This window comes from Ammospiza caudacuta, chromosome 28 (assembly GCF_027887145.1).
Source record: "Ammospiza caudacuta isolate bAmmCau1 chromosome 28, bAmmCau1.pri, whole genome shotgun sequence".
NCBI lineage: Eukaryota > Metazoa > Chordata > Aves > Passeriformes > Passerellidae > Ammospiza > Ammospiza caudacuta.
Genome location: NC_080620.1, coordinates 5,172,841 through 5,197,556, shown reverse-complemented (window position 1 = coordinate 5,197,556; position 24,716 = coordinate 5,172,841). Strand labels below are relative to the sequence as shown.

At 55.5% G+C, this 24,716-nt stretch overlaps 3 protein-coding genes across 4 annotated transcripts; 1 reads left to right on the top strand and 2 right to left on the bottom strand.

Annotated features, from left to right (window-relative positions):
• The first annotated feature begins 1,401 nt into the window (after positions 1 to 1,401).
• Positions 1,402 to 14,110, top strand: FEM1A (fem-1 homolog A). 2 transcript variants are annotated; one of them, XM_058820911.1, is made up of 2 exons: positions 1,402 to 3,926; positions 14,080 to 14,110. In XM_058820911.1, exon 1 carries the CDS (start codon positions 1,519 to 1,521, stop codon positions 3,511 to 3,513), a length of 1,995 nt encoding a protein of 664 aa, XP_058676894.1. In that variant the 5' UTR covers positions 1,402 to 1,518; the 3' UTR covers positions 3,514 to 3,926; positions 14,080 to 14,110. The 2 variants fall into 2 exon arrangements, with proteins under 2 accessions (XP_058676894.1, XP_058676893.1); XM_058820910.1 differs by lacking the exon at positions 14,080 to 14,110 and adding an exon at positions 4,153 to 5,496.
• On the bottom strand, positions 8,080 to 10,280 carry TICAM1 (TIR domain containing adaptor molecule 1). Its single transcript, XM_058820912.1, has one exon. The coding sequence runs from the start codon at positions 10,266 to 10,268 to the stop codon at positions 8,169 to 8,171; it is 2,100 nt and encodes a 699-aa protein (XP_058676895.1). The 5' UTR covers positions 10,269 to 10,280; the 3' UTR covers positions 8,080 to 8,168.
• LOC131568808 (perilipin-3-like) lies at positions 12,122 to 17,299 on the bottom strand. Its single transcript, XM_058820909.1, has 7 exons — positions 17,226 to 17,299; positions 16,603 to 16,798; positions 15,980 to 16,062; positions 14,508 to 15,723; positions 13,921 to 14,120; positions 13,607 to 13,735; positions 12,122 to 13,533 (listed from the first exon to the last, which is right to left on the bottom strand). Exons 1-7 carry the CDS (start codon positions 17,283 to 17,285, stop codon positions 12,973 to 12,975), a joined length of 2,445 nt encoding a protein of 814 aa, XP_058676892.1. The 5' UTR covers positions 17,286 to 17,299; the 3' UTR covers positions 12,122 to 12,972.
• Between the last annotated feature and the right edge of the window lie 7,417 nt (positions 17,300 to 24,716).

Here is a 24,716-nt window from a genome sequence, read left to right as displayed (position 1 = left end):
CTTGCTCAGCACAGACACCCTGCAGGTGTTGAAGGCACCTTTGCCCCTTTTCTTCTCAAACACAAAGTCGCTGTGCCACAGAATTCCAGGAAGTTTTGGGCTGGAGGGACCTCAAAGCCCACCCAGTGCCACCCCAGCCATGGCAGGGACACCTCCCACTGTCCCAGGTGCTCCCAGCCCAATGCCCAGCCTGGCCTTGGGCACTGCCAGGGATCCAGGGGCAGCCACAGCTGCTCTGGGAATCCCATCCCAGCCTCCCAGGGAACAATCCCCGGGCACAGACCTGCAGTGGGAATTGTGCCACGGACACTCTGCTCCAGGAGCAGCTGCTGCTGCTGCTCCCGGGGACTTGCAGAAGCTGCTGGAGTGAAAACTGGGCTCCTGCTGCCTGTTATGCAAAAGCAGTTTCTTAGCAACAAAAGTGATATTCTGTGTGAAGGCAACAGGCATCAGTGGGATAATCCACTGTAATTCCAGACGAGACCTAAAATGGGTGGATGGACTGAATAATAATAATCATGACAGACAGAATAATAATAATGGAAATAATGAGACTAAGCTTATTTCCCTGGGTAGGAAAAAACCAGCTATAAATAAAATACAATGGGAGAAACCCTGTGCCAGTTCTCTGTATAAAGATTAGGGACACCTAAACTCAATTTATGCCCTAAAAATAGACTCTGGTGAGTAAAGCTTTGCTCATATAAGCCGAGCTATTTATTGCTTGAGTGTTTTCCCTCACTCTGGGCAGGTATTGTCGCTCAGGGATGGAGTGAGCTGGACCTAATGCCCCGTGGGGGAAATTGGAGCGACTAAATCTGTGTTCGCTGGTGGAGGCGAGGCTTTGCCACTTCCAAGGCAGGAAACTCGTACTTTAAAATGCACCACCAGAGCTGTGCAGGGCCGCAGACTGGCCTGCGTCATCCACGTGGCTCCGTTACAGCTCAGGACATTATGGCTTCATAAAACCTGCAATTAAACCACGTCACATTAATGCTGTGCAGCCGCTGTGTTTTGAAGTGCCATAACATCAAGGGATTTAAGAGAAATAAAACCGCTATGAAAGCAGCACACGCTGGGAGTCTGAGACACGCCTGGACAGCGCCTGGGCCGCGCGGGGCGCGCTGGGAAGTGTAGTCCTGGCTCTGGTACAATCCCGTGAGCGGCGCTACCGCAGCGGGCCGAGAAAACTACGCTGCCCAGCAGGCCCCGCAAGGAGAGGGTGCACATCCTTCCCACCTCTCCTCCCGCCCGCTCTGCCTTCTGGGAAACAGAGTGCACACGGTGCGGAGTCGGCTGAAAAGCGCCTCTCCCGGGACTACAATTCCCATCATCCCCCGCGGCTCGCGCTCCGCCCCGCGCGGCGCCATTTTGTTCCGCGGCGCAGCCTGAGATGGCGGCCGGGCCCGGGCGGTGAAGGTCCCGCCGCGCTGAGGGCAGGGGGGTCCCGCCGCCCCCCGCCCGCCCCGCGCCGCGCTGGGGCTGCGCCGCCGCCGCCTGGAGGCGGCCGTTGGCTCCATGGACCTGCGCACGGCCGTGTACAATGCGGCCCGCGACGGGAAGCTGAAGCTGCTGCAGAAGCTGCTGGGCAGCCGCAGCCGAGAGGAGCTGGAGGCACTGACGGCGGGGCCCGGCGGCGGGGGCGGCCCCGGGGCCGGCAGCACCCCGCTGCTGATCGCGGCCCGGCACGGGCACCTGGAGGTGGTGGAGTACCTGCTGGATCACTGCGGGGCCCGCGTGGAGGAGGGCGGCTCCGTCAGCTTCGACGGTGAGACCATCGAGGGGGCCCCGCCGCTGTGGGCGGCCTCGGCTGCGGGGCACCTGGGCGTGGTGCGGAGCCTGCTGGACCACGGCGCCTCGGTGAACCAGACCACGCTGACCAACTCCACCCCGCTGCGGGCCGCCTGCTTCGATGGGCACCTGGAGATCGTGCGGTACCTGGTGGGCGAACGCGGGGCCGACCTGGAGGTGGCCAACCGGCACGGCCACACGTGCTTGATGATTTCCTGCTACAAAGGGCACCGGGAGATCGCCCGGTACTTGCTGGAGAAAGGGGCCGACGTGAACCGGCGCAGCGTGAAGGGAAACACGGCCTTGCACGACTGCGCCGAGTCGGGCAGCCTGGAGATCCTGCAGCTGCTGCTCCGCTCCAAGGCCCGCATGGAGAAGGACGGCTATGGCATGACCCCTCTGCTCGCCGCCAGTGTCACCGGCCACACCAACATCGTGGAGTACCTGATCCAGGGGGGGCTGCAGCAGGACGAGGCCGCGGGGGGCTGCGCCTCAGGTGGGAGCCATCAGAGGGGCTGCGCTGAAGAGGGCTGCGAGGGCTGCGGTGCTTCGGCTTCCGGTCAGGACGAGGTCCCGAACGTGTTCTGCACTCGAGAGGCTGCCGTGGAAGCGCTGGAGCTGCTGGGCGCCACGTTTGTGGACAAGAAACGAGACCTGTTGGGAGCCCACAAGTACTGGCGCAGGGCGATGGAGCTGCGCTGCGAGGGCGGCAAGTACCTGCCTAAGCCCGAGCCCCGGCAGCTGGTGCTGGCCTACGACTACTCGCGGGAGGTGAGCTCTCTGGAGGAGCTGGAGGCCCTGATCACCGACCCCGACGAGATGCGCATGCAGGCGCTGCTGATCCGGGAGCGCATCCTGGGCCCGTCGCACCCCGACACCTCCTACTACATCCGCTACCGCGGCGCCGTCTACGCCGACTCGGGCAACTTCGAGCGCTGCATTAACCTGTGGAAGTACGCCCTGGACATGCAGCAAGGCAACCTGGAGCCCCTCAGCCCCATGACCGCCAGCAGTTTCCTTTCCTTTGCCGAGCTTTACTCCTACGTGCTCCAGGACCGTTCCAAAGGCACTTTAGCCACCCACCTGGGCTTCTCCGACCTCATCGGGGTGCTGAGCAAGGGGGTCCGGGAGGTGGAGAGGGCCCTGGTGCACGGCAAGGACCCCGTGGCCGACTCGGCGCAGTTCACCAAGACCTTGGCCATCATCCTGCACCTGGTGTTCCTGCTGGAGAAGGTGGAGTGCACCCCGGAGCAGGAGCACCAGAAGCGCCAGACCATCTACCGCCTGCTCAAGTGCAGCCCCCGCGCCAAGAACGGCTTCACCCTGCTGCACATGGCCGTGGACAAGGACACCACGACGGTGGGGCGGTACCCCGTGGGCAAATTCCCGTCCCTGCACGTGGTGAACTTGCTGCTGGAGTGCGGGGCGGACCCGGACAGCCGGGACTATGACAACAACACCCCCCTGCACGTGGCCGCCCGCAACAACTGCCCGCTGATCATGAGCGCCCTGATGGAGGCCGGGGCGCACATGGACGCCACCAACGCCTTCAAGCAGACGGCCTACGAGCTGCTGGACGAGAAGCTGCTCACCAAGAGCACCATGCAGCCCTTCAACTACATCACCCTCCAGTGCCTTGCTGCTCGCGCCCTGGACAAGCACAAGATTCCCTACAAGGGGTTCATCCCCGAGGAGCTGGAAGCCTTCATTGAGCTGCACTAGGGCGTGACACGATGGTCCCCAGCCTGTCCCGCCCCGCTGAGGTTGTACAGCTGGAGGGCTCGGGCTGGCTGTGCCAAAGTGCCCAGGGCTGTCGCTGTGCTGAGCTTTGTCCCCATCTGTCACCACCCAGCTGGCGTGTCGGGGCAGGGGAGGAGGAGGCCCCAGAGGTCGTGGCTGTCCCTCGTTGTCACCTTCAGGTACCAGCTCTCTCCAGTGCACTCTGTCCACAGAGGCCACAGCCCCTGCCCTTCCCTGTGCCACCATCGTGTCCTGAGGAGGATGGAAATGGAGATTCTCTGGGACCTGCTGCCTTTTCTGTTACTGCTGGATTAACTCAGTGTTCAGCTTTGGAGCAGCTACACATCCCCCACGTGCTCTGGCCCTTCCCACCCCACACACCCAACAGATAGAAAGTGAGTGAGGAATGAAATTCCTCCAGTTAATCCTTTCCCCTCCCTCCTGTCAGGTTTGGGACAGCCCGTGCCCAACAGCCGAGGGGCTCCTGCCCAGGGGTGGCACAGGGCTGGGTGTGCTGAGGATGGGGTTTGTCTCTCTCTTGGTTGGCCAAGTAGCAAATGCTGTTAAAGGCCTGAGATTTCCATGATTGTGCATAAAGCTGGGATGTTTTTTCTCTCGTAGAGCCAGGCCCTATCTATGCTGCAAGACTTCTCCAATCCTGTAAGATAGAGGAAGGTCAGTTCTGGTTATACGGTTTCATCCACAGATGTTGTAGTTTATGAATGGGGAGGAAAAAACTAAGAACAAAATCCTGATGTGGTGTTCAGGCCCTTGGCTTGTCCATTGCACACCCATTTGCTCCATTCCCAGCATGAAGGTGCTTTGGCTCCAGCAGGGATTGAGCTGGAAGGGTGAATGTGGATGGTTTGGGAGCCAAAACAGCACATTTTGAGCTATTTTCAAAGCTGAGCTCTTGCAAGCCCCTTAGGCCAGGAGGTACCTGCAGTGTGGAGGTGCTTGGAGGGGGCTGTGAAAGCAAGTGAGTGTCTGTGGTGGGTTTGCCCCAGGATGGGCTGAAGGAAGAAGCAAGAAATGAAAGTTGAAGGTCCCTCCTTGTCCTTCTGAGGTTTTAGTATCATGTGCTTGGGCTCTGTTACTGCCCCATTCTGAAATCTCATGCAGTGGGTTCTTAGCAGCTGGTTTGGGCTTTTGAGTATTTTTTTTTTTTTCCTTTTTTTAATTTTTTTTTTTTTTTGTAACTTCACTGAGGATGGTGCTACTTCCAAGGTGGAATTTGAAATCTCACCTGGCTGCTGTTTGGGCAAGCTCCTTCCTTTGATGAGAATCTGCACACACCTTGTTTTTAACTCTGTAGTCTCAGGGCAGGTTTTTTGCCTCTATGAGCAGACCCCTCCGTGGTGGAAAACAAAGAGTTTGCAGCAGTTTGTCCTCATGCAGGCGGTGATGGGCAGCCTGTGGCTCCTTCCCTGGCCCTGAGCAGGGTGGGAAGCGCAGCTGAGAGGGGGAGCAGCTGCCTGGAGCTCTGGGAAAGGCCCACCTGGGAGAGCAGACCCCTGGCCCCACCCTCGCTCTCTGTGCTACTGAAGCTTCTCTACTTGTATTTATCAGCCTCAATAACCACGCTCTCTGCCCCTTCAAGGTATTGTAGATCTGCCAGTACATTTTGCAGTGTTAACTATAACATTTATTTATAAAGCGAGGAGGTTTAACTTGAATTGAGCTGTAAAGTGCAGAGTTAGTTTAGCTGCCTTCTATTTTTTTTTTTTTTTCCTTTTGGCTGAAACCTGAACTAAACTGCAGGAATGGGATTTGTTCCTTTGCGAGCTGATGAGCGCTCTTAACTTTAAATAATAAAACAAAAAATGGCTGCTAGAATGCAAGTGCCTTGGACTTCTTCCTGATAAGCCTCTGTATTCGGGGGTTTTCCCTCATTTTCAGTTTGTTTCCCAGGGATGGGACACTGTGGGTACGGAATTCAGGTGAGATTGGTTCATTTAATGGTTACTCATGTGAAAAACCAATCTGTGCTGCATTGGTAAACTTCCCCTGGAAAAGAGGAACAGTGACACTGAAATTACCCCTCTTCTTCTGTGTTTTGCCTTACATTTTGATGCAACTCAAACAACGTGAGAGGATCTGTGTTGATTCAGGAATTACTGCCTTACACATGTGGGACAGTGGGCACAGCAAGCAGAGGGACACTTGATTTCCAACCCCAAATCCATCAGGGATTGTAAAAACAGAGGAATTCATGGTACTGGAGTTAGTTCCACTCAGAGACCTGGATCCCAAAACTGCTTGGTCTTCTCCAGGGAGGGTGGGTGGATAAAATATTTGAATTTTTGTCCTGTTGTTTATTGCTCCATCCCTAGTTCTTGCTGAAGGATGGTGCCCTCCTGTAAAAATGCCATTTAAGCAGTGTCTGTAGAGCCTGGGGCTGTGCTTGTCCCATTCCTCCTGTGCTGCAGGTGATGTCCAGGTGTGGGAGAGCAGCTGCCTGGTGGCCTCAGGGCAATTCCATCTGCACCCAGAGAGCTGGGAGGGAAGGGGTTAATCCAGGCAGGAGCAGCTCTGGAACTCTCGTGGTCAGGGAGCTGGGGGACCCAGTCAGGTGCAAGAGCCCCAAGGAGGAGAAAATTCTGTGTGATGGAAAAAGCTTCACTTTTTTTTAAACACACAAATAATCTGTAATTACATAGAGGGCCCAGCAATTAAATGTTGATAGTAATTACAGGGTGGAAGAAATCACTGCATGATTTAGGGGTAATTACACTGAACAGGCCTGATTGACTGTAGGGCCAGCTCCATTTAGGCAAAACACGGAGTTGTGAGGGGCAGGGCAATGTTTCAGTGATTATTTTGTTAATTCTTGGACAGACAGGAACTTTTTCTGCGCTGTGGTGGCTGCAGAGGCTCCTGTACCCCAGACACAGCTCTGCCTCCCCTGTGTGTGATCCAGGCACGCTGGATGTGGCTGTGTGAGGTTGTTTACAAGCTGGAGCAGCTTCCAGCTGACTAATTTTGCATGATTATTTATAGTAGGAGAGGAGCTGGGAAGGGAGGGGTGTGGGAGGGCTCCCAAGGGGAGGGACTGTCCTGCACCAGCGGCAGGGGACAGGAACTGCACTAACACAACAGCTCTGAGTGGTGCTATGGAGGAGAGAAACCAGGAAAATCAAAGGAAATGGAGCACTTGGAGGATGCCAGAAGCTCTGGAAGGAGTGGATGAGTTAATCCATTGTCACTGGGTCCTGCAGAGTTAAAATCCAATCTTTGAGAGCTGGAAGCCAAGAGTTGGGGGCAGCTCAGAGCCTCCTCCAAGGATTTCATAACATCTGTCTCACTTGGGTTGGCTTGGGGCTCAGAGGGCTCTGGGACCAAGGCTGCAGTGTGGAATAAACCCTGACAGGGCAGGGATGGGCTTGGATCCTCCTGGAGCCTGCTGGCACAGCCAAGGAGCACCCACAGAGCTGCAGGGATACCTGCAATGGGGTCACTGCAGTGGGGTGTCACCCTGCAATGGGGTCACTGCAATGGGGGGTGACACTGCATTGGGGCCACTGCAGTGGGGTGTGACACTGCAATGGGGTCACTGCAGTGGGGTGTCACCCTGCAATGGGGTGTCACCCTGCAATGGGGTCACTGCATTGGGATCACTGGAATGGGGTGTGACACTGCAATGGGATCACTGCAGTGGGGTCACTGCATTGAGGCATCACCCTGCAATAGGGTCACTGCAGTGGGGTCACTGCAATGGGGGCTGACACTGCAATGGGGCCACTGCATGGGGTGTGACACTGCAATGGGGTCACTGCAGTGGGGTCACTGCATTGAGGCATCACCCTGCAATGGGGTCACTGCAGTGGGGTCACTGCATTGGGGTGTCACCCTGCAATGGGGTCACTGCAGTGGGGTGTCACCCTGCAATGGGGTCACGTCCCAGTTCTGATCCCAACCACGTCAGCAGGGAGTGGCTCCTGGAGCTCAGCCCTGCTGAACTGGCTCCGGGCTCTGCTCCGGGAGGGAACAGCCCCATTTCCGTCTCTCGGTGGCTTTGGGGTGACCTCTGCTGACGATCAGGAAAATGGCTGTGCCTGGAGCATGGGAGGAGGAGCGAGGGCTTTGCTCCAGGTGCCCTCCTGGCGTTAAAGCTCAGTAGGTACCACCCTGGTAGATCTCTTGCTCAGATCCTGCAGAATTACCCCTTCCACTCTCCATTCCTGGATTTCTCCACCCTTCTGCATTATTCTGCTCACTGGTTTTGGTTTTTCATTCTGCTTTTTCCTTAAAGGCAGCTTCCCAAAGCATCCCTTGCAGATTGGCCCTCAAAGCATTTGGTCAGTGCCATCTCCCAGCCCCTCCAGCCAACATGCAGAATAGTTTTCCATATATCCCTGACATGCCTTTTCTAATTCTACAAGAAAGAACCAGAAGAACATAAATAAATTAATTAAAATTTATTTATAAAATCTTCAAGTAGTTCCAGACAATCAAGAAAATAATTTTCTCAGTTACTTGAAAACATTTTCAAGAGATCACCACATCTTTTTTCCAACAAAAATTGAAGAATTTTCTTTTGTGCTTCAGGAAAATGGCACTCTTGATGCATGGAATAACAGTCCCAGTGCCAGCAGAATCACCGTAATCCAGGATTTGAAGTGGATTTTGTCTCTGGGTCACAGGTTGTGCCTGGGTTGCTCCTGGCTGTGCCCTGGCCCAGGTGGGGCAGTGCCCACCTGCATCACGTTGTGGTTCCCGATCTGAACCATGCTGGCATGTTGGATGATGAGGGGTGCCTGGCCTGCTGTGAGGCTGTAGTGGCCTGGGGGCAGCTGTGCTTGGGAAGGGGGAGGACCCCTCTGAGCAGGAGGGGGGTCCATGGGGGCAGGGGGACACCAGCGTTGGGCTGATGGCCCTGGTGGCCACGGTGGCCGTGGTGCTGCTGGAGGCACCCAGGGAGAGGAGCCCAGGCTCAGGGCAGCCAGGTTCTGCTGGGCTTGGTGCTGTGCCCAACGTGCCTGGAGCTTCTCCCTCTGCAGCTGCTCCCACATGGCTTTCTTCTCCCTCTGCAGCTGCTCCCACATGGCTTTCTTCTCCCTGATCCTCGCGGGGTTAAACGTGTTCTGCACTCTCCTGGGGAAGAGAGGAGAGCTCTCCTCCAGGATGACGAGCGCACTGAGCATCTTGGGGATCTGGCTGCGCTCCAGGGCGTTTGCCTTGGGTAGAAATGGGATGACCGAGTCCAGCTTGGAGGGGTCCAGGATGGACTGCATCAGAGCAGTGTCTGTGTGGTACAGGCACAGCTTGCAGGCAAAGTTCTTGGTCAGCAGGAGGATGATGAAGGCAGAGTTCTCCAAGGCGTCCTGGAAGCAGCTCATGTGGCTGCGCCCGGCGATGAAGAAATCCTCGCTGGCTGTGGCACCCTTGGGCACCCCCATGCTCTCCAGCAGGTCCTTGACCTCGTGGGCCACAAGCTCATCTTCACTGGCATGCAGGACAACAAATGTGAAGAACTTGGCACCATCTGGCTCTGCTGGATCCGTGGCTGAGGGAGCAGGAGGCCTGGCTGGAGAGGGGGATGAAGGCAGGGGAGGGGGATATGATAGTTTGGAGGGAGATTCCTGAAGAGGAGGAAGAGTTGAGGAGAAGGAATAAGTAGGAGGAGGAAGGGAACGGGTTGAAATAGAAGCAGAGTTACAGGGAACGCCTGCTGGAATGGAGGAGTCCTGGATGGACACGAGGGCAGGGGCAGTATCCACTGCAGCCCTTGAGTCAGGGACATCAGCAGGTAATTGCTTTTCATCCTGCTTTTCATGCTGCTTTTCCCTCGGTGCGTGGGGCTCTGTCACTGTGCTGGACACGTCACTGCTTTGGGCAGGCTCCGAGGGCAGCGGTGTCTCAGGAACGGGGACAGGGCTGGGGTGACAGGGACTGACCTGCAGCACCTTCTCTGGCTGGGGCTCTTGAGCAGCTGTGCCCTGCCCAGGGGCAGAGCTTGGTGTGCTGACCCAGCTGGATTCCTGTGGGTCATGGCTCTCTGTGTCCCCACTGGGGTGTCCAGCACGGCTGGGCCAGGGGACACACTCGGGGACAGAGGGCTGGGTGTGAAAAGCAACTGTTGGTGATGCACTGATCTCCAGACAGCTGGACAGGGAGGAGCTCCCCACAGAGCACAGGGTCCGTGGGCCTGAAAGGTCTGAGCTGCCTCTGATCTCCACTGGTGAGCTCCTCACCATGCAGTGGGAGCTGGCTGTGTGGGGAAATCCTGCGTCCTCGTGGGATCTCAGTGTCCCAAACCTGTCCCCTGAGCCCCCGCTGGCTGCAGAGCCCTCGTTGTCCTGTTCCTTGGGTGGGATGTTGTTGAGTGTCCCCCGCTGGGTGTCCTTGCTGGCCTGGCAGGCTTTGTCCCTGGCCTCAGGACTGCACAGCTGTTCCTGTGCCAGCACCGTGTACACCTGTGCCAGCAGTGCCACAGCACCTGCATCCAGCTGGGGAGGCTGCAAATCCTCCCCATCTTCCTGCACTCCTGCAGTGCCCAGTTTGATCTGCTGGACGTACTGGGCTGCTTGGTTGTCCCTCAAGGCATCCAGACAAATTCTTGCATCCGTTTCTTGCCCCAGAGTGAGCAGGACCATGGCTTGCAGTAACTTGCTGCAGGGCCCAGGTACCAGGTACTTCAGTTTGAGTTTGAGGCTCAGCAGTTTCTCTGCAGGGGCCTGGGACAGGATGTTGAACACGTCCTCGAAGCTGGGCTGCAGCTCAGCACTCTGTGCCATCTCAGCAGCTGCTGGCCCAGGTCACACATTGGAGCAGGGATGGGAAAAGCATCTTCTGGCAGAGGGTTGGCAGTGCCCCACTCACACTCCTGGTACCACACAAACCTTCAGTGCCCGGGGTCTCCCAGTGCTGGCAGTCTGTGAGGAGAACAGAGGACAGCGTTCAGAGGGGTGCTGTGGGCACTGGGGATGCTCTGGAGCTGCCAGGCTCTCTCTCACACCTCCCAAATGTTTCTGCATCTGTTCCGTGCCTGCAGCTGTGCCACTGCTCTGTGCATTATCCCAACTCTGTGATTAAGCAAAGAGAGCACATTCTTTGCATTCATTTCACATTAATTACAACTGGTTTAAGATAATTGATGAAATAATACTATATTTAGGTAAATCCAAATGTCTCCTTCAGGCAGCTGCTTCCGGGGGGTCTTGCAGGGCTCCTTGTGATGGCAGTCGAGGAATGAAACAGGTGTAGAGGAAACCCTTGCCAGCCAATAACCTGTGTTATCAGGGAAGATTCACAGGAAAGAATTCCTTCCCAATATCCCAGCCAGCCCTGCCCTCTGGCAGTGGGAGCCATTCCCTGTGTCCTGTTCCTCCATCCCTTGTCCCCAGTCCCTCTCCAGCTCTCCTGCAGCCCCTTCAGGCCCTGCAAGGGGCTCCGAGCTCCCCCTGGAGCTGCTCCTGTCCAGGTGAGCACCCCCAGCTCTCCCAGCCTGGCTCCAGAGGGGCTCCAGCCTTGGAGCAGCTCCAGGGCCTCCTCTGGACTCTGTCCCCGCAGCTCCACGTCCTGCTTTCATTGGGAGACTTTATATCCCCATCCACAGGTGATCCCGGAGCCCCTGCACTCACCCCAGGCCTCTGATGGGCTTTTAATTAAACAGGAGTGTCTGGAGGGGAGGAGTGGGGTCCCCACACCGCTCCGGGCGCTGCCTGAGCCTGCTGCAGAATATTTCCCTATTTAAAGGCAGCTCCAGCAAACGCCCCGAAATAACTCTCAGCTAGAGAGGAACTTTCCAATTTCAGTTTTGTTTTCTTGTCTCACGAAAAGCCTGCAATTGCCCAATTGCCCTTCCTCCCTTCCCGGGGCCGGGGTGGCACGGCCGGGCTGCAGGAAGGGGAGGGAAGGGGTCAGCCGGGAGGGGAAGGGAGGGAAGGGAAGGAGGGGGGCAGCCGGGAAAGGAGGGAAAGGAGGGAAGGGAAGGGCCAGCTAGGAGGGGAACGGAAGGGAAGGAGGGGAGCAGCCTACCTGCGGCCGGTGCCCGGACACGCGGAAGCGGCGCGGGCCGATGAGCGCGGGCGGGGCAGAGCGGGGCGGAGCAGGAACCGGGCACCGGGACGGCACCGGGAACCTCAGCACGAGGGCCCTGCCCGGGTGAGCCACCCCCACCTTTCCCCAGCCTGAGGTGACACAGAGCGCTGGGGACAGGCAGGGACCGAGCTTCCCCTGCGGGCACGGCTGGAATAGGGACGAGCAACGCAAAGCCCAGGATGCAGGGGTGAGGAGGAACAGGGGGCATGGACAGATGCACCTGAGCCTCAGGAGTACAGAAGTCAGGAAAATAAAACAATTAAGGTATTTTTCTGCTTAAGAAAGCATGGGACCTGCTAAAGGCACTTTGTTTTTTCCCCCTCCAGCAAGAGCAGGGAACTGACCAGCTGGCCAGGGACAAGATTTGGTAAAGGCAAAGCTTTATCACAAGCAAGTGCAGGGAACAGACCAGCTGGCCAGGGACAAGAGCTGGTAAAGGCAAGGCTTCATCACAGCTCAGGTAAGGGGAGAACAGAGAACACAACCCCGCAGCTTTAGGTACACGCAAACCCCCATGGCTTTGAACACAGGTCACGCTTTATTCCAGTGTCTGCTCACCAGCCCTGGCACAGGGACAATGCCAGGAACAGTTACCAAAATAAGTTACATTAGAAATTATTACAAAGTAGCATTTTCTGGGAAAGAACCGGCACCTGGATTAAAATCCCCCCCTATTTTAATAACAGGATATCCTAATCCCATGGCCGAGTAACTCCTGGGAAAAGCTGCCTCATTTAATGGCTGTGAAGTGTTTCACACATGGAGTTACTCACAGATAATCCTTCAAGTCATTCACAGAAATTAGAAAGATGATTAAGGAAAACCCCACACTGCCGAGTGCTTCTCCATGAAGGAAGAAGGGTTTGGCTGATCCATGAAGAGAAATCTCTTCTTAAGAAGCAGCTCCTTGCCCCTAGCTGTGCCAGATGTGCTGCAGGGCTGAGCCTTCCCAGAAGTACAACAGGCACAAAGGAAGTTGTGTCTGAACCTGTATTTTTAAATGTGGAGAAGGTGGGAGATGGTATCAAAGGTCAAGCATAGCATCTTCTCAAGAGTTCCACAGCTTGGGCAAATTAAAAACAAATCCAGCATTAAAAATAAGTTGAGATCACTTCTCTCCCACAACTTGTCTCAGCAAGACTTAGGCACTCACAGCTACAGCTGGGCTGAGTTAAAAGGCTGCAGTGCAGGTCCCATCTCCCCTTTCAGCACAGCAGTTAGATTTAAAAACAGTAAATCAAGATTGAGAATTTCCCCACCTTGGTTATCAGACCTCCTTACAACTACATCTGACTCTCAATTCAGAGAGCAGAGGCACCCATGGCACAAGTGGGCACACAATTAGAAGATCCAGTGCTGTTCTAGCCAAGTAGCCTTGGCCAGAAGAGCTGGGATTTATCAGAGATCTTCCTTTGCTGCACTGGTTTTTATCTCCTTTGCAGCCAGGGCCACCTCTGTGTCCTTCCCTACCTTCTCCTCCAACTTGTCTAGCACTTCATACCATTTTTCTGAGAGCCTGTTGGTTCCCTTTGCCTCTTCAGGTGCCTTTGTCACCTCCTGTGATAGCGGAGCCTTTTCCAACTTGGGTAATTTTCTATCACACCTCATCTCTTCCTTCCTGTGCCTTCTGCTGTCCTGTGCCACCTTGGCCATGGCCCTGAAGGGCCCCACAATCCAGTTGAGAGGGGTGTTGTGAGTGACAAACTCAAAGAGGACATCCAGGGACCTGCGGGCCTCCGCCACGCGGTCCTGGCTGCGGGCCAGGGTGGTTCTGGAGAGGTCCTGGAAGGACACGGCCCTGGAGAAGGAGCTGTGGAGCTTGTGGAGGTGTCTTGTGGCCCGAGACACGGCCTCCTGGATGCTGCTGGGGAGGCCGTGGATGCTGAGCCTGAGGCGGTGGTAGGCGGGCTGCAGCTGCTGGGTGATGATCCTCAGCATGGCCAGGGTGCGCGGCTCCACCTGCCGGGAGAGAATTGCTCAGGGCGGGCTCGGGAGGGCCCGGCCCCGCGGGGCTGCTCCGTGCCCCGGGTACCTCTGCCTGGCACGCCGTTCTGACTTGGGTTCCTTTGGGCTGCGTCAGGCTCCACTCCACCCACAGCCGATGGAGCTTCTGCTGCCCCTCCAGCAGCTTCTGGCCGACCTCCTGTTTCACAGATTCAATCTGATGGGGAAAAATGAGAGGAAAGGTTGTACTGCAAGCACACACAGAGAGGCACAAGCTCTTCCCTGCCAGGGAAGGATCCAAGGTGACACGGAGCTGGCGGGGGATGGAGGAAGAGCTTCCAGCTGGATAGCAGGGCAGGAAAGGCCACAGACAGGAAGAAGGAGGGCAAAGCGTGTTGGTACCAGTCTCAGTGCCAGCTGCAGCCGTGCCAGGGGGTCCTGGGTGCGGTGCCTGAAGCCCTGCAGCTTGGCCAGGGAGTGCTGGTAGGCTCGGTGCCGCACGCGGCCCGACAGCGAGCCCAGGCGCACAAAGTAACTCCTCTGCCTCTTCTGCTCCTCCAGGGAGGCCACGCCAAAGCCCTGCACCGTGGTGGCCAGTTTACCTGGGGGAAACAAGAACACAGTGCAGCTGGGAGGCGTGGGAGAGGTTGGATCACCCACTGGAAAACATGAAGGCTGAGGCTTGCTGTGGGTTTGTAGTTGCTCATGTGCTAAAGGCAGGTTAGTCCCTGCTCAATCTTCAGGTAAGCAGACTCGATGGAAAGGTTGAAGCATGAACCCATGTATTTATTTATTTACTTTGAGGACCAGCCAGCAAATGCTTGAACTCTGTCCCATGCCATGTGGCAATCTGGTGTTGACAGCCAGCAACTTGGTGACAAATTCAGAGCACCTGTCTGCTTCAGAAGCTGCATCTTGCCGTGTCAGGTGCTCTCTACTCACATGGGAAAGGACTTGCATCTACAAGCGCCAGGTACAGATTTTCTTACCTAGCTCTTCCTCGGTCATTGGGAGGTAATGATCCACCAGATCTTCTGACATTCCCAGGACAGATTCCACACCTCCAGCCACTGCCTGGCTCACTGCCTTGGCCTTGCTTATGCTGTTGGTCACCACTGAGTTGGTGATCTCCACACCCTCCTGGAGAACCTCCCTGCCCTGCTCCAGGGCTGTGTTGATCTTGCTGGTGATGGTGCCATAGGCAGCATCCAGAGCTGTACTGACCGTAGAGGTGACCACAGATTTGGTCTTCTCAACGCTGTCTTGAACAGCCCCTTTGGTCAGGTCCACTGCTTCGGTCACCTTGTTGGCCACCAGCTCCTTGGCCCCCTGTGCAGCCCCCACAGCTGCAGTGATGGTGGAAGCAACAGCAGACTTGGTCCTGTCAATGCTGTCCTCCACTGTGTGCTTGGTGACATCCACGGCCTCTGTCACCTTGCTGGTCACCAGCTCCTTGGCACCCTGGGCAGCCTCCACTGCGTTGACAATCGTAGAGGCAACAGCAGACTTGGTCAGGTCAACACTGTCTTCTACAATGTGCTTGCTGAGGTCCACTGCCTTGGTCACCTTGTCTGTCACCATCTCCTTGGCCCCTTGAGCAGCCTCCACAGCGCTGACAATCGTGGAAGCAACTGCAGACTTGGTCAGGTCAACACTGTCCTCCACCATGTGCTTGGTGACATCCACGGCTTTGGTGACCTTGTCCACAGCATCAGTCACCTTGTTGGTCACCAGCTCCTTGGCTCCCTGGGCAGCCCCTACGGCTGCAGTGATGGTGGAAGTCACAGCAGACTTGGTTCTGTCAACACTGTCCTCCACAAGGTGCTTACTGAGGTCCACAGCCTCTGTCACCTTGCTGGTCACCAGCTCCTTGGCCCCCTGGGCAGCCTCCACTGCACTGACAATCGTAGAGGCAACAGCAGACTTGGTCCTGTCAACACTGTCCTCCACCATGTGCTTGGTGACATCCACAGCCTCTGTCACCTTGCTGGTCACCAGCTCCTTGGCACCCTGGGCAGCCTCCACAGCACTGCTGACAGTGGAGGTGACCACAGACCTGGTCAGCTTGACACTGTCCCCAACCACGTTTTTAGTGAGGTCCACAGCTTCAGTGACCTTGTCAGCCACCGCTTCCTTGGCCTCACAGGCAGCGTCCATAGCAGATGTCACTTTGGTGGCCACCAGCTGCTTGGTGTCTGAGATCACCTGCACCAGGGAGAGGCAGAGAAAGATTTTGTTGTTGTTGTTCCAAAATATATTTTCCCTCCCTGAAAAAGCTTTTCCACTTGGGTTAGTGGTGCTTGCAGTGTGTGGGCGGGCCAGGGAGGTGAGCACACCTCATGGACATGTTCACACCTCTCTAGCTTTCCCTGCTGCTGAGCTTTATTTATTTCCCCATATTCTTCTGGACCCATAGCAGTCCCACCAAGCCATGGCTTCCCCAGGAAAAGCCTTTCCTTACCTTGTCTGCTGGCTGCTGCAGGAAGGGCAAGTTCTCCTCCAGCTGATCCAGACCTTTACAGGCATATTCATTCACAAGAGCAACTGGAAGAGACAACAGGCACCAGTTTATTCTTACATTTGGGGATGGATTTTTGACCCCACAATGGCCAAGATACAGTCATGAAAACAAGCCCCAGAAAAATTAATCCCCATTCTAGGGTGGGATGTGTGTGGGCATCTTGTTAAAAAGTGAACAAACCCTAAAATGCAGCAGGTTCAAATAATCTCCATTTTGCCTTCCCAGCTTTCTAACAGCAGACTTTAATCCAATTGCACTGTAGCACCTGCCCTTGGTGGGTTTAAAGGGTTGAAAAGTGTTGGGGTAAGGCAGACTGAGCTCTGCTCCAGCCCTGGGATGGTCAGAACATGCAGCGAGAGCCAGCAAGCAGGGAGTTACTGCTCAGTAACCTCAAGAAATCAAACTTCTGCTGGAAACAATTTCATTCCCAGGCAGTCCAGTGTCCAGGAGCTGCTGGGTGGGAGGCCCAGTGCCAGAGGAGAAGGTGCTGTGGGAGGTGGGATCACCCTGGAGGCACCTGAACCTGCCCTCCTGCCCCAGGGGTCCCCCAGCCCTGCACTTACTCTGTGGCTCGAGCTGGCTCAGGATGGGCTGTGCCCCTCCGACCACGCTGCCCACAGCCACGGCAGCCACGGTCTCAGCCACGCTGCAGACACCGCTGAGGCAGGGGTGGCACTCCTTGGTCTGGTTGTAGGCAGAGGAGACCAGGTTGAAGGCAGAATTGAGCAAGGGCAGGTTGGTGACTCGGTTGACAGCGCTCTAAAGCCGAGAGAAACCCTGACATTAGAGCCCAGCCCGAGCTGGTGATGAACGCAGCCATGTGTCTGTCCAGAAAGGTCCCAGCAAATTCATCTCCTCGTCCCTCAACTCATCCAGAGGCCTCCAACAAGCCAGGGTTGAGAACTGTGAACTCTGTGCTAGTGAATTCTGAGTCACACCAATTTCAGCACCAAACCAGGTGTGAAGCAGGACCTGTAACAGCTCCTGTTTCAGAAACACTTGCATCATTTGGCCAGCCCTGAAGGTGTCTCTTGAGCAAAACAATTCTGTACTGAGGGGGTTTTGATTTGGCCACAGCTTCACAGGGCTAATCTTTCTGTCCCCCCAGCCTGGTTTTGGGGGTGCTGGCAGAGGTTTGGTACATGTGAGTGGGTGATTTAACTGCTGTGGGTGTCCTGGCACCTACCACAGTGTGCTGCTCCTCAGCCTTCAGCAGGTCTGGGGTTGGGGTCTTTCCTGAGGCCATACTGACTTCAGCTGCAGCTGGAAGGAAAAACAAGATTATCATGAGCACAACTTCATTGCCTCCAAAGAAATCAAATCCTGCCAGGACAGGGGAAAAGCAGAGGGCAGCAAAGCTGGGATCCATCATTCAGCTGCTCCCAGGAAGGGTCAGGTTAGAAATAGGGGAGAACTATTTTATCTGTATTGTGTTTGCTCTGTGGGGTGGGATGACCAGGTACCCACTAAAACAACTCCATCACCCCCTCCTCAGCTGGGCAGGGGAGAGAAAATACAACAATCTAGCCAGTCTGGGAAGGACATGGAAATCCTGTGGAGTTCTCCCTGGAGGGTGAGCCAGGATTCCCAGCTGCAGCATTCCATGGCTACCTGGAGACTTGCCTTCACATCCTACTGGGCAGCAAGGCAGGAAATCTCACTTCCTGTGAAACCAAGGCTCAGAGACATTCTCATGACATAATGGGATTGAAGAAGTATAAAATGTTGCAATAACCTGAACGGGTATTGGTCTCCCAGCACAGATCTCCTATGGTATCTGGACACTCCTGTAATGGTAATAAAGCCAGCATTACTCTGAGCCTTAGCCAGGCACAGCAGGGATTTCAGCACATTTGTTCTTTGGGACACAGTCTGCTTTTCTGTCCTTTGCCAGTTAACTCCTATTCTTAGATTTGCTGTGACATTTTCCAGTGGAAAACCCTCAAACCAAAATTCCTCCCAAACTGGATTTCCAAGCCATGCACTGCTCCAGGCTCACTGGCAGACTCTTCCCCAAAAAAAAAACCTTTCCATCCGAGTTGTGGTGGAGCCCATTGTCTTGTTTCTTGTGTTCTTTGCCTCGTGCAAGGTTTTGAGTTTGCTGAGAAACAGGAACAGAGAGATGGAGAGCAGTAGTGAAACCAGCATTTGTGAGCCTGGATGGGCTCTGCCACTGGCCAGGGACATCTCAGGAGGTGACTTGGCAAAACACCAAATATTGCTGCATTAACCACTGAGTTAGTCAGAATTCTGTGAGATTTGAGCAGGGTAGGGATGCTGAGTGTCCCATGCCTATAGCAAAATTGTCACACAAGTTGTCACCTGCAGCCTCTCCAGTGAGAATCTGGGAGCCCTCCCTATTTATCTATTATTAACCACCACTGGATCCTCACCAGGCTGGGAGGAAAAAGCCGCTCCAAAGAAAGCAAGGCTGAATATCAAATCTGAGTCCCAAAGTCCACAGGGCTGCTGTCAGTGGCTGCCCCTCCTGCTCTGCCTCGGGGCAGCTTTGTTATTGCTTTGGAGCCTTGCAGGGCAAAGCACAGCTCTTTCAACACCATCACAAACAACTCCTTTGCTCGGTTATTTTACTTCTGGACAGGTGGAAAAAGCTCAGACTGTGGAGTTTGACACTGTGGTGGTGGCCTTGGTGTCAGGGCCAGCACAGAGGCAGCAGCAAAGGGAAGAGGGGAGGATCCTGGTTAGAATAATTCAGGAGTAAGTTCTTGGCTGATGTAAAAACTGCTGTAAGGTTAGATCACCCTCTGAAGTACAGAGATCCTGTGTTGATTATAGATGCAGCCTGCCAGGGACAATCCTTCAGCACAGTCATGTTGGAGCAAGGTTTGTTCTGCACTGTGGAGGAGAAATCCATGTTTTGCAACACCCAGATTTGCAGTGTGGGCAGATCTCCATGGCATGGCTTTATTTTCTTTTTCCCTGCAGAAATGCTGAGCAGCCCTTGCTTTGCTTCAGAGATTGCAGGAAAGCCCAGTGCTTGGCAATTGTGGGTCAGGTGGTTCTGAATCCTTTGGAGAAGCCACAGCCAAGCCAGGATGGCTGCAAGTGGAAATCCCAGTGGGCAGAGGAACAGAAACAGCAGCACTTTGGTTTGGTTGTGGTTTCCTTCATATGAAAGTGATGAGCAGATGACTTCACACCATTGCTACATCTGAAATATTAGGTCACTGCTGGAGAAAGCTCTTGAAACAGGTGGTGTCAGAACAATGAAACTTCTGTGCTCTTTTCTGGCATCAAGGTCAAGAGATCTTCTGGTTTCAGGAGTTGAACTCTTGGTAATTGCCCATTTGGAGTCAGTGAAGGAGCAAGGGCTGGCTCCCTGATTTCTGGCACTGGCAGGGACCAGTTCATGTAAAACTGGTTCTTTGCTCCCCTTGGCTGGGAGGTTTCCCTGCGGGAAGCAGCTCAGCTCCATCAGAACAGGCTGCTGGTGTGGGCTCCTGCAGCATCTTCATGTTCAGGAAGCTTCTCCCCCTTCCAAGGGATTTCACCTTGGGAGATAAACCGAGCCACAGCCAGCATGGCTGGTTCCGTGGCTTAACTGGCAATTCCTTAATGACCACTGAGGAAAACAAACTAAATTTAGTGCTTTAGATGTGAGCAGGGAGGGCTAATCAGGGCACAGGAATTCAATTGTGGTTAAAGCACCTATTTACATTCTTTTCGAGATTTACCACTGATACCCCGTTCCCAAAAATGCAGAGCTGGGTCATGGGATGTCTGTGGAGAATGGGCTGCAAATGCTCTGAGGACAGAATTAGTTTTAGGAGGAATATCAAACGATTCCCAGCTTTGACCTGAGGACAGTAGTTTCCAGGGCTGGCCGAGGTGCCCATCTCACCTTTCTGGATAAACCAGCAGCAGTAGGAAACCTCAAAGATCAAAGCCACCCTTGCTGATGGATGCAGGGCTTCCCCCACGCACCTCCAGCAGAATTAAACACCAGCCAGTGGCCACCACCGGGTCAGTAACTGCTTGGAACAGAGATATTTTATGAGAGAGGAGAGGAAGTTTTAACTGAAACAGCTTCTCAGGACTTGCCAATCTTTCCATGAGGACAGAGTTCTTGGTTTCATCTGGAAGCTGTAACTTGCAGAGCAATCAGCTCAGCACATTCCCATCTGGAATTTTCAGCAGAACCAGCTACAGGAGCTGCAATCCTTCCCAGCCATCCACGGCTCAGGGTAGTCATAACCACATTTAAAGCCTCGTTAGTCTTGGGAAGCGCTAATCCCGTTTGCCAAAGCTGCCTCTGGGGGCTGGCAGAGCCCTGCAGGGCCAGGGCGCTCCCGAGCAGGAGCTCTTGTGTCACTCAGCTCCACCAAAGCATCACGAGAAACAGCCCCGGGCAGGGCTGGCAGCGCTGTCACAGCAAGGGAATGCCGGGCTGGTCACCTGCACCTCCTGTCCCCGGGCTGTCACCGCACCTTGTCCCCACCATCACCTGTGCACATGCAGGTGACCGTTGGGAGTCACCCCCCTGTGGATCCCCAGCAAACAAGAAGCAGGACAGAGCTTTTAAACCCCAAACTGCTCCAGCACAGGTCAGAGATGCACAGAGTCACCGAGGAGCCATCTCAAAGCTGAGAAGGAGCCTTTAGGGAACGGTTTGGGTTGGAAAGGCTCACCTGGTTCCACCCCTCAAGCCTCTCAGCTGTTACCCGAGGCAGACACATCACAACACCAGAAAATGTCACCTTTGGCCTCAGAGAGCAAAGCCCCCTCACACACAGGGACACAGCACCCAGCTCCTGCTCTGCCAGGGTGCTGAAGGGCCTGGGGCACACCCAGGGAGCTCCGCGCCACAGCTCCTGTGGGGACCGAGCCGGGGCCACGCAGCCAGCCTGGGGAGGCACCCCCAGCCCGCAGACAGGTCACAGAGCCCCCCAGCCCCAGCTCCCACCCCCAGCCCAGCCTTACCTGCCTCCTCCGCGCCCGGCACCGCTCAGACTAGGAGCACTGGGAGCACTGGTGTGACTGGGAGCACGGGGCGCCGCCCCAGTTAAATACCCCGCAGGGTGACTGGCAGCGGGGCTGAGGGAATCGGGAGCCAATGGCAGGGGAGCTCAGCGGGGAGGGGCTGCAGGTGAGGGGCTGGGGGTCCCCTGGGGGCTGCGGGTGAGGGTTGGGGGTCCCCTGGGGGCTGCAGGTGAGGGGCTGGGGGTCCCTGGGGGCTGCGGGTGAGGGCTGGGGGTCCCTGGGGGCTGCAGGTGAGGGCTGGGGGTCCCCTGTGGGGCTGGGGGTGAGGGGCTGGGGGTCCCCTGGGGGCTGCGGGTGAGGGTTGGGGGTCCCCTGTGGGGCTGGGGGTCCCCTGGGGGCTGCAGGTGAGGGTTGGGGGTCCCCTGGGGGCTGTGGGTGAGGGCTGGGGGTCCCCTGTGGGGCTGGGGGTGAGGGGCTGGGGGTCCCCTGGGGGCTGCGGGTGAGGGTTGGGGGTCCCCTGTGGGGCTGGGGGTCCCCTGGGGGCTGCAGGTGAGGGTTGGGGGTCCCCTGGGGGCTGTGGGTGAGGGCTGGGGGTCCCCTGTGGGGCTGGGGGTGAGGGTTGGGGGTCCCCTGTGGGGCTGGGGTCCCCTCATGGCCATGGCGGGTGTTGGGAGCTGCTGTTCGTCCCCTCAGGAGGGACAGACCTGGCAGGGGATCTGTCAGAGGGTGTCCATCCCCCTGGGGCCATGGGATTGTGGAATACCCTGAGTTGGGGTCCCCTGGCCCTGCACAGCCCCCCCAACAATCCCCCCGTGCCCCAGAGCTGTTCCTGCTCAAGGAGCTGCTCATGGAGGCCAAGCGCTGGAGCTGCCTGGAGATGGGGTGCTGGGACAGGAGTGAGCCCCTCTCTGTCCCCCAGCCCCGGGGCTGCTCCCTGCAGGGGTCACAGATGTCACCAAGTCCCAGAGAGGCAGGACGTGCTGTTTGTGGTGTAAACCATCACCATCATCATCATCATCATCATCATCATCATCATCCTGACGTTTCCTTGGCAAAGCTCCCCCTCCCCACACGGGGGCTGCTGTGTCTCCCTGAGCTCTCCCACCTCAGCCCGTGCCAGGCCCTGCAGACAACTGATGATGAAACTTTCTGCTTTTCCTGTTTGCTGGGATTTTGCTTGATTTATGTTTTTATCCTTGCTGAGGGCCCAGCAGTGCAGGGCTCCAGGGAGCTCAGGGCTTTTTAACAGCTATAACAAATACTGAAAACTCCAGTTAATGCTTTTCTATTTGTGCCTTTTCATCTTCAGCTCTCAAAAACTGGTTTGAAAACATCAATTAGGCTTCCTGTTGTCTGTTGTCAAGATCAGCGGGGGAGGAAACTGAGGCACAGGTAAAAATTATCTGAAGTCTTCTAACACTATTACAGTGATTGAGTCACCTTGTTTTGGGCCTCTGGATGCAGGAGACCTCGGCTCTGGTTCTGTATTGCCATTCAGGCAGGTGGGGGTGCCAGTGGTTTTTGAAAAATGTGCTGTTAAGCTGACAAAAATGTAGAGAATTGTCACTCCTGAGCTTTGGGGCTGGAAGGAATCCTCATCCTGAGGCTGAATTAGCTGGGAGTGCTGGCTGGAAAGGGCTCTGGAGCTCAGGAGGTCCTGGGAGATGGGACCTGGCTGAGTCTGGGAACATCCCAGGGACGGAGATGTCCCACAGCCTCTCTGGGTGCTGGATCCATTGGGTCTGGATGTTGCATTAATGGAGAAGCTGCTCCCAGTGTCCACTCTGAGCCTCCCCAGCTACAAACTGTGGCTTTTGCCTCTTGTTTGATCACCTGCACTGCTGGACACAGTCCTTGTGCATTTGTCTGTGTGACATAAACTCCATATTCCTTCATCACCAGAGTCACAGGATCCAGAATGGCCTGGGTGGGAAGGACCTTAAATTTTTGATGCAGTTCTGAAGTGTTTGATATCTTGTACTAAAACTGAAGCCAGGTTTTAACAACTCTGATGTTTGTAAGGGAAATAAAAATTGTTCTTGTCTGTCCTGTGAAGAATTGATGAAATTAAGTTTTTTTTTTACAGGAACAGGGAGTCAAGAAATGAGTCCTGTGTATTTTGGTGTGTTGGTCTGCCATGGCCAGTGCTGCATCCCCAGGTAAGGTGGCAGTGATCCAGCTGCCAGGTGTTCCTGGGTATGAAGTGCCCCAGTGGTCAGTGCTGTGGGGATGGTGAAAGTCTCATGGGACAGGTTTTATTTCATCCCCTAAGTGAGTGAAACAGCACTGTCTGCATGATGCACAGCAATGGTGGGGCACAGGGGAATGGGAGAAGTGATAACCAGTGATTAAAATTAACCAGGCAGTGTTTAATATCTAATGAGTGGCTTTGGTATTAGGGTAAAATGTCAGTGCTGGGATTTCCTGCTGGGTGGCAGAGCTGCCTGCAGGGTCAGGACACTGGATTTGGGAGATTGCAGTGTCACAGCAAAGCTTTGCACAATTGCTTCAGTGACCCTTGGTGCTGTATGAAAGACACAGATTTAAATCTGAGATAAAATCACCCTAAGATGTTTGGTGGGGTGGGAAGGGCGTGGGAGGAAGTGGAGAAACACGTTTGGGGAAGGGAGAGGAGTTGTGTTGGTTGGGAGCCCTGTGCAGCCCTGAGCAAAGCTGCAGCATCCAGACACAGGGCAGGATCCTTCAGGTGCGAATTGTGAACCCCACCTGCTGCTCCTGTGGGAGCCAGGAGCCCCTGTCCCTCAGCTCTGCTGCTTCAGCTGCCTCTTGAGTCCTTCAGCTGCCTCCTGGCTCTGCCTGGGGACGAGCCACTTGTCCCTTCCTGGGATTTCTGTGGAGTGCAAACCTGCAGGCGTGTGTGGGATTTGGAGGGTCAGACCCCTGTGTTTGGAGCCATTCCTTTCCCTGCTCTGAGGTGTGTCACAGCTCAGCATTGTCCCCCTGGGGCCCAGAGGCCACACGTGACACTGGAGTTCCCACTGCAAGTGTTCATCTGCTGCAGCGGAAATCATCCTGCTGCTCTCCCAGTGCATGAGTAACCTGCCACCGTGCCATGGTCACCGTCCCCTTGTCACCTGGCCTGGGGCAGGCACAGGCACGAGAAGGGATGAGAATGATGATTCAGGGCTGGGGCATGAGGAGCTCTGGTGCTGTTCCTCAGGTCGGCGAAGCCCTTGGGCTCCCAGAGCTGCCTGGGCATGGAGGGGACAGCTCTGGGTCACTGTCATTCACTGCTGTGCAAAGCCCACCAAGCTTCCCGGTGCCCCCAGGCCTTCAGAGCACCCTCCTGGCTCAGGACCTGCTGCAGTCTCTGCTGCCCTCCCTCTGCAGGAACCCAGCAGGACCCTCCTGTCTCCTGTGCCTGCTCAAGGTGAGCCACTCCTGCTCGCCTTCAGCACTCACCTGAGCTCCCCAGGCCCTGTTTTGTGTCCAGGTCCCCTTCCAGCACTCACCTGGGCTCCCCATCCTGTTCCCTCTCCAGGTCCTGCTCCCCTTCCAGCACTCACCTGGGCTCCCCAGCACCTGACCTTGGGAACAGCTGTGCAAGAATAGCTGTTTATGCACATAAAAGCATAAATGCCAGTGCCTCTGTCCTGGTTTTGGCTGGGATAGTGTTCATTTTCTTCCCAGTAGCTGGTCCAGGGCTGTGTTTTGGATTTAGCATGGGAATAATGTTGATAACAACCGATGTTGTGGTTGTGGCTGAGTTGTGCTT

Bases quoted from the DNA above. Each gene is read 5' to 3' on its own strand.
- FEM1A (XM_058820911.1), top strand. From the start codon at position 1,519: ATGGACCTGCGCACGGCCGTGTACAATGCGGCCCGCGACGGGAAGCTG.
- TICAM1 (XM_058820912.1), bottom strand. From the start codon at position 10,268: ATGGCACAGAGTGCTGAGCTGCAGCCCAGCTTCGAGGACGTGTTCAAC.
- LOC131568808 (XM_058820909.1), bottom strand. From the start codon at position 17,285: ATGGCCTCAGGAAAGACCCCAACCCCAGACCTGCTGAAGGCTGAGGAG. The intron at 13,736-13,920 runs GTACCAACACGC...TTTCCCCATCAG, and splicing joins TGCAGCTGGCACTGAGACTG to ATTGAATCTGTGAAACAGGA. The intron at 13,534-13,606 runs GTACCCGGGGCA...CTCTCCCGGCAG, and splicing joins GAACGGCGTGCCAGGCAGAG to GTGGAGCCGCGCACCCTGGC.